A 9,038-nucleotide genomic window follows, 5' to 3' on the forward strand; every position below is an offset into this window, starting at 1 on the left:
TTTATATAGCAGTACAGAAAATCTTTGTCTCTTTTTCTGAAGTTAATTTATTCAGAGATTTGAATGGAAAAAAATCTTATAAAAGGAAGAAATGACTTGAAATACATAATACATTGAATACATAGTATTCAGTGTTCATATGTGAAAACAGAATCACGTAACTTGATGGGATGTGTGGGGTTGGGAGAGTTGGGTGAGAATGATGGAAGAGATGACATTAAAATGCATTCAACCAGTCACTGGTGGCTCACACCTGTAATCCTAGCTACTCAGGAGGCTCAGATCTAAGAATCAAAGCCAGCCCAGGCAAGAAAGCCCATGAGACTCTCCAGTGAACCTGCCAGAAAACCCAAGTGGCACTGTGGCTCAAGTGGTAGAGCACTAGCCTACTAGCCTTAAGCTGAGGAGCTCATGGACAGGGCCTACACCCAGTGTTTAAGCCCCACGACCTACCAAAAGATGCATTATACTCATAAACTTACATGATGAATTGTAAATTTTGCACAACTACTTAAGGATGATATGATTTTTAAATATTTTTGGCTCATATTCATCCTGCTGAAAAGATTCCCAGTATATTAGATAATTTTCTATTCCAACTTACCAGTGTGTAAAACTGAGAGAAGTAGAATAAATTGTAGTTAAAGCCCCCTTATAGTTTTCTCTGATTTTGGATTAAACATCCTCAAAACACTACAGAATAATAAATAAACGGACCACAAGATGGCGTTTGCAGCTAATGAGTCACTCAAGTGATGCACTTCTATTTTCTTGAGAGAAGCAAAAGGAAATTTTGAAAAATAATATGCAAAGCCTGTTATTTCAAAGTCACAGATATTTCTAAAATTACAGATTGGCATCTGAGTCTCTGAAACTGAAATTAAACTTTCCTAAAAATGAAATTCAATGAATAGCATGGAGCTATTGCCACATGATAGAAATAACAATTTTTCTGGCAACATCATCTCAAATTTCCTTCTGGGTTGATGGTACTTCAGAATTTAAAAATCTGCAGTTTCTGAAAGTTTTGATCAGATTTTATATCTATAAATTAGATACATCCTTAAATCAGATCTTAAATCTGATGTAATATCACTGTACATCTTGTATCATAATCATGGAATATTAATGTTACTACATCACACAATATTACTATATTATATGATGTTACATATGTTACATCTTACACATTCATTGTCTTCACCTTAGGCAATGTTCAATAGTTTGCCATGACATTGGGGAAGTGTAATTCTACAGATTTGAGCTCCAGTATTCCCGGCAGTGTAGTTAATGCTCTTTGTGCCTAGCATAGGCAACATTAAATCCTTAGGAAGCAGTCACAGGGAGACAGGCCTCATGGAACTCTCTGTTGGGGGGAAAGTGGATGCTTAAGAATTTTTGTCTTAAAATGAGAATTTCTCATTTTGAAATAATAAAATTTGGCTTCTAATAAGTATTGCTTCTGTCTGAGGCAACTTGCTAGTTGTTTTAGTTTATTATCATTGAGAAACATTGATCCTGTTGAGTTAACTGTTAGTGATGTGTTTTGGGTGGCAGTACCTTTCTCGCAGCTTTTTTCATGGGCAGGTTGGTGGCATTAATAGTAGTGATGTTTTCCAAGGGTGACTAAGAGTATATGACTTTAAACAGGTTGGCCTGGAGGAATTTATTTCAGTGAGTCTCATCCTCATCTATAAAGTAAACACAGAAAATAAAATAGCTCTTGCCTCATTACAGACTCACCTGGATATTAAAATATACATTTACACAGGTAGGCACGTGCATCATGGGATATATGAAACTTAATGTCACCATGACATCACCAAATGGAAGGTGTTTTTAAGCATTCATGTACAAGAGCCTCAACTTACATACGTCTTAGGCCACCATCTTTCCTCGACCTTGAAATTGTGAACATGAAAATATAGTTATCAGTGGGACACCAATGGGTCGTGACTGTAATCCTAGCTACTCAGGAGGTTGAGATCTAAGGATTGCCAACCCAGGCAGGAAAATCTGTGAAATTCTTCTCTCTAATGGACTGTCAGGAAGCTGGAAGTGGGGCTATGGCTCAAGTGGTAGAGTGGTAGCCTTGAGCAAAAAAAGCTCAGCAACAACATCCGGCCCTGGTTCAAGCCCCAGGAGCAGCACAGTTTATATATTTCAAAGCTACTGAGTAAATGAAAACTATCTACCTCAGGGTCTAGCATTATAATTAATAAACATGCTTCAGTGCAGCTTACTGGCAGTGATGCCAGCGACCATGGTGCTTGCAGAGATTTCTCATGTTTTTATGAATCTTCTCTTCAGAGAGTATTCATGGTATCAATACCACATATTGGAAGGGAGGTCAAGTTTTATGCTAGCCACCTTCCATACTGGATCAAGCCTAGCAGATGAGACAGATTTGTAAATTATAGGTGATCTCATGCTTCAGCCTTTTATCAGCAGTAGCCAGCCTCTTGAAATCTGCCCAGGTTATGACAGGAGACACAGTGGGCACAGTGTCCCAGCTCTTTATTCTGTGGATAGGGAAATTAACCTAGAGATAATTCCAATTTCCCAGAAGCTACTGTGGTCCCACTGGCTCACATTTGAATGTGAGGGAATGCCAGTGTTCATCCTTCACTCTCTAATTCTTCTGGATTTTAGCTATAGAAACAACATTATTGTTACTGTTGAGTCCATCCTGTCTATTTATGAGATGACTAACCACTCATGAGAACTGAAGAGACCTTCATCTCCATTCTTGGCAAATGTTATCACCACTTCTGCAGAAGCAGCAAGAGATGTCCTTTCAAAATGAAAAGTTTAGTTTTAGAATTAAACCTCCATTTTATTCCCTTGATTTCCCACCTTGGGAGAAATAGTCCTGTGCTCACAATTAGATAGCCTAAAATAGAAGAACCACCTGGTTCCATCAGGATGTTGTACTCTGTGAAATAATATGAATGGAAAGGGGTACTACCTCATTCCCAGATAGAAAGAACTCTTCTTGTTGATTTTCTCCCCGGTCTTCTGAAATTCTAACTTAAAATGAACCGATTGGTACCATAAAGCTTAGACCAGCAAAGCTGAGTAGTTTCACTTGGTACTCTGACTTCTACAACTACTGATCAGCTTCCCTGATTGTAATGATTTAAAAACAAGTAAAATAAAGTGCCTAATACCACAGAAAACTCAAGTGTAAGAAATTCACCTTTTTAAAACTATAACTTATTAGTTAAGGCAGGCCTTATACTAGGTTAGTGAGATGTCTGCTGTTGATTTGCTGATTTGCAAACCAGTCAGGTTCCTTGGTATTGAATGTTATTTGAAACTCTTTGGTATAAACAGTCCATTTTCTCAAGTTTTTTACACTTGGGCTTTCATGTTTAAAAGAAATCAAACTGGGCACCTGTGGCTCATGTCTATGATTCTGACTATTCAGAAGGCTGAGATCTGTGGATGGCAGTTTGAAGCCGGCCTAGGCAGACAAATCTTTAACCAGCAAAAAGCCAAAACTGGAGTGTGACTCAAATGGTAGAGTGCCTGCCATGAGCAAGAGTCTGAAACCCTGAGTTTAAGTGCCAGTGCTATCACAAATAAATAGTGTCAGATACCATCTTTTTAAGTAAATGACTTTACATTAATTTGATATTTAGTAGGAAGGAACAGTTAAATATTTATTGGTAAAATATATGCTAGCAAGATTTCAAAAGAGGATCATCTAACCTGAGGAGTTACTTAATACCAAGTCAAATTCTTAGCATTGAATGTCCAGAAAACTTAATAGTCAGCAACCTGAATAGAGATCATTTTTAAGCTTAGAAGACACTAGAAAGCAGGTTTGTCAATTCCTTCATGTTCAGAAAATAAATCCAGCTATTACCATAGCCAGTAATTAGTATTGCTTATTCAATACATCCCTTCTCTATACTCATTTATTTATTTAACGCTTGCCATTCACCTAGTGTGGGTTAACTCAGTCTAAGCATTGAGATGTATATCTGCAGAAATGAATAAAAAGGAAGCATTTCCAAGACATGTGTAGGGAAGTAATGTCTATATACTCAACTTTTATATACTCTTAGGTATTGTTTCCTGAAGTTCAATCTGCATGATGCCTCTGTAATCATGCATTTTCTTGCCTAGCTCCTTCCAGATTTGTCCTTCTATTACACAAGGGAAAGATAGCTCATCCTGTTCACCAGTGACATTAAATATCCCATCGTGGGGACACAGAAGATTGATGATTGATGCTTCTCCACTTGTTGATGAGTCAGCACTAGTGATTCTACTTAGAGGACTCTGAGGTCAAAAATGTATTTCCGACACTCAGGCCTCAGTTTCTCATGTGTAGAGCAAGGTTCCTAGCAAGCACTATATGATTTAAAGAAACTAATATGTAAAGGAACTACAATAGTATCTCAGGACTTATATTGGTATCCTGTGCTAATTATTCTGCCCTTCTCAGTGTATCAAGGTATGTAAATATTCCGCCTGTAGTATGGAGAATAGCTTATTTGCCTTTTTTAACTATGTTTCACTGTCCTTCTCATTGCTTACTTTGGACATGAAGATTATTTCTTATCTCTTGTTTTCACCTTATGGTCCATCTCATGTAGTTACTTATATTTGACTTTGGAACCCGTTGTACTGTATATATGTTTATTTGTGTATTTGAAATAAGGAAAGGAAGGGGAAAACAAGATGATTGGGAGGGGTTGGGAGGAGAGAAAGTGGAAGAAAAACATGACAAGGGGTATCCGTGTTCAAGATAGAAAAATAAATTTAAAAAAAAAAAGAAAATATTGAGTCACAGTTGGTCTGAGTCCAAGGATGAGAAATGATTGGAAATAAATATTCCCAACAACACTCAGAAGACATGGGTGGCTACTGAGATCTTCAGCCTGAATTTCACTGGTATTTTTGAAGCAGAGTATGATGGTAAATAGAATAATTGTTTGAGAACCAGTGCCATCCTTGGTGTTATTTGACAAGAAATGTCAACACTTCAAAACCTTGCTTTGAATGTTACCTGGAGGACATTTAGAGGTTAATTTCTATGGTTGTTTAGATGCCAGGTTGTGTGTGGTTTCGCAAAGACTAGAAAGTCATTGCAGAGAGTCTGCTCTCCATCAGCCTTTTCTAGCCACCTTCCTTCTCCTCCTGCTCCTTCTGCTCCTCCGTAGTCTTTTTCCTCCCACTTCTCCTCATCCTCCTTTTCCAGGAAAGTACTGTGCTGCTTAAGCCCTGAACCCAAACTAGATTTCCTTATATTTTTAAGCATCGTGAATAGGTTTATTTTAAGTGACATTGGTAGGATTGTTTTTCATTGTCTCACTTGACATTTTAAATCATTTTTATTATTTTCATGTTGTTTGCACAAAGAGGTTTTAATTCAACATGTGACTTTCTGTGCATGCCTCTTGAGATCAGTTACCCTCCATCATTCCTCCTCCTCCCATCTTTCTACCATCACTCATCCCCTCTACTTTCCTCATTCCGTTTTCATGTCTGTACATTGAGTTTTGTGATTGTATTCACTTCCTACTCTTCTTGTCTGTGCTCCTCCTCTTAACTTTCCAATCCCCTCAGACAAGCCATGCTCCACTAAAAGCGAGCTATGCTTGAGCTTCACGTAGTATGTTTCTGTTTGTCTTGCTATTTATTTTGTTCAACTGTCTATTAATATGGCTAAAGAAGCTGTCTTGAGAGAATGAGTGTAGGGGTGATATTGTTTCAGAAGAAATGTACTCTACTTGATATATGTAATTCTACTCTCCCTATACATCTCCTTTTTAATAATAGTTAACATTTTTCAAAGGAGCAATCTTAAAAATGAATCCATCTTTCTAAACTCGCAGTTCATGTCATGGGATCTGAGTCTCCCAGTGGCAGGGCAGTTTGTGCCAGCTGCACAGCATAGCAGGGCACTGCGCCATGACTCGAGGCTGCTGCTTTCCTGATGAGATCCATGCAGCTCCAGCTTTTCTCTGTGTTTTATGTTTTTTATTTATTGTTGGTTGTAGGGCTTAAACTCAGGGCCTGGGCACTGTCCCTGAGGCTCGTTTTGCTCAAGGCTAGCATTTAAGCCACCACACTATTCTTTTTCTCTATTCTCTCCTGACACTGGGATAATAGTGTAGCACTTAAGAAATGGCTCCATGTTAACTCTCAGACTTTGAGGTATTTTCCTCCTGTTCGCCAGTAACCCCTCCTTTAACATTAAGGAGGGAATTAATCCCTTTGTTTCCTCTTTTGCAATTAAATTATGGGGCATAATGAGAATCCTACCAAGATGAGGGTAGGAAGAGGACAGACTGCTGTTGGAACAGATAGGTGGGGATTCATTAAGCCTTGTAACACTAAAAGCAAGCTGTTCTTCATCTCCCCATGGTGTGTTTCTGTTTGTCAGTGCCTTGCTACCTGGGAGTTGTTCCTGACATCACAGACTGAGCTATCCCTGGAAGAAGACTCTGAAGATAAACTGTAATCTCATTGAGGACTTCTGTTTGATCGTTGGGAAGACAGCATCTATCAACCAAAGTTATTCTTTCTTGATTGGCTGGGCCCTCCCTTCTCTTTACAATAAAATCAATGGAAAATGTCTTATACAATCTGGAAAACCAACAGTTTGAAAACTCAGGTATTCCAGGTCATTGACATTAATTTGGAAATATAAATCTATCTATATAGACCTAAAGGTCTATGATAGAATATATATATACTACAGATATACTATAGATATATATTGATCTATTATATTATATAGATTGATATGTATCTATAACATACAAAGATTCAGCTTAATTTTAATTATGTTCTGAAATATATGTGCCAATGATTGCATATAGAGATTTTTTTCTTGAATACTTGACTGTGGAACATGACATTTTAAATATTATGTAAAAATTCAGTTTTAATTAAAAAAAGTTTTAATAAAAATGGTTTAGTATGGTGTGTTCTTTTTCTATTAGTTGCTCAAACCTCTGAAACAGATTAAATATGAATTTAAGTCAACGCTGTTGGCTCCTGCCTGTAATCTTAATTATTCCCGAAGCTGAAATCTGAGTCTCTCCATCCAGCCTGAGAGGAAAAAGTTGAGAGACTCTTATCTCCAATTAAGCCAGAAATAGAAGTGCGATGCAAGTGGAAAACACTAAGGAATAGCATCCATAGTTCAAATCCAAGTACTAGCACCCAAACAAATACCAATGGCAAAAATGAGTTCAGCATTTGTTAGAAAACATATTATTCAGTTTTATCATAATTTTCTCTGAAATACTATTCACTTTATTATTAGTAATTTGAGTTACTTATATGAATATTGTAAAAATACAACATTATTAGCTATTCAAAAATATTGTTGAAACTTAACTTGTTACTTTCAACTACTAAAAATGTGTTTCCAAAGGTCATTTATGATTAGTTAGGAATCTTTTAAAAGCATATTGCCACAAGTAAAATGTTCTCTGTTTTGGTATTCTTTTCCTACCTCCACAGAAGCATCTTGATACATCTCTCCCTTACAGTAGTCCTCAAACTGCACTGTTCTTGATGTTTCAACTAGACAGTTTGCTATAATCCAATGAAAAAAAATAAAAAGACATTCTATAGTTTCATGTAGCCAAGCATAACTGTAGTTGTGAACCATTTTTAATTGTATCCTTTTAGGTCCTTCTAGCTTTTACAGTAAAATGATAATTGATCAATAAAACAGGAAGTGTTTTGATTATTTCATGTCTTCTTGACTACGCTCTGGGATGCTCAAAACGTTGGACAGGTATTGGGTTTGTGTGAATGAAATTCATATTAATTCCCATGTTCAGATAGCCTTTCCTTATGTGGGTGGGACTCACTCATCGATTGATGCTTAAGTCATCTAAAAAAGCTGAGTTAGAGCAAAATCCCTGCCTTCCTTTCAATTAGGGATGCTGATAGCTTCCCATCTTTGAGTTTAAACTGAAATACCAGCCTTCCTATATATCAAGCTGCCTGCCATGATCCTGGGCTTGTAGCACAGGCTCTCCTAGTTCCCTAGCTTGTTTCATGCAGATCCTGAGACTCATTTACCTTCACAATCACATGGCACAATTCCTTAGTAGCAAGTCCTTTTCTGCCCCTCCTCTGTTTACTAAGAACCCCAACCATACCTCATCATTTTCTCTTCTTACATTTCTTCTGAAACTATACTGCCTGGTGAAATACAAATTTCAGAATCTTCTGGCTACTCCAACCTGCCTAACACATCTGATTTCATGCCTCTGAGTTTATTGTGTCTGTGCTAGGGTCATGTCAGCTTGGACTTGTGAAGCCTGGAGTTTTCTTGTTCTGTCTCCTGCATTCTCTCTTCATGGTAGTCGGTGCCTATACTATTTGCATGACGAAGGAGAGGAGGCTAAAGAAAGCAAGGTAAACAGAACTATTTTGATTTACATTTCAATATATAATTCCACCCCTTTCAGGTTTTCTGAACCAATCAGAAGCAAATTTTAGACAGCATTCAATTTCCTATCAATTGTAGAGTCCCTTAATGGTTGGTTAGGGTGTGTTGTGATTTCTTACACATTCCTTTCAATTTCTGAAAAGCAACGTTTACCACTGTCTCCGTCATTCCTAAGAGAACTAGAACCTAAAACAGTAGACCAAGGATATGTACATTTCTTCCACATGCACACTTTCCTACCCACATTCCCTACATTCTTTTACCTATCCTGTAAAAATTGCTTGTGGTACATAGTTAATGTGGCATAAGATAACGTCTCAAGGCTTGTACATATTAACAGCATCAGTTAAAAACTGTAAAAATAAGCTTTGAAAAACTGGTGGTGTGAACTAGTGGCAGAGTACTTACCTTAGCATGCACAAAGCTCAGGGTTCAATTCCTTGGGACCACATACACAGAAAAAAGCAAAATTTTTACTATACCTCAAGTGGTAGACTAGTCACCTTGACAAAATAAAAGAAGCTCAAGAAGCCAAGCCCTGAGTTCAAGCCCCAGGACTAGGTGAGGGGGCAGGCGGGAAATGGTTATAGCTGTTTTCCAAGAAAGA

The 9,038-nt window shown here is 37.5% G+C and overlaps 1 protein-coding gene across 1 annotated transcript in view; it reads left to right on the forward strand.

Moving 5' to 3' along the window:
- Snx7 (sorting nexin 7) overlaps positions 1–6,907 on the forward strand; it is a 78,099-nt gene extending 71,192 nt beyond the window's left edge. The window contains exon 9 of the mRNA XM_090334250.1: positions 6,401–6,907. Coding sequence (XP_090190376.1) covers positions 6,401–6,478 — 78 coding nt within the window. The 3' untranslated portion in view covers positions 6,479–6,907. The remainder of the gene's footprint in view (positions 1–6,400) is intronic.
- The last annotated feature ends 2,131 nt before the right edge of the window (positions 6,908–9,038 follow it).

The sequence above is a fragment of the Megascapheus bottae genome, chromosome 6 (genome assembly GCF_031878675.1).
Source record: "Megascapheus bottae isolate mThoBot1 chromosome 6, mThoBot2.hap1, whole genome shotgun sequence".
NCBI lineage: Eukaryota > Metazoa > Chordata > Mammalia > Rodentia > Geomyidae > Megascapheus > Megascapheus bottae.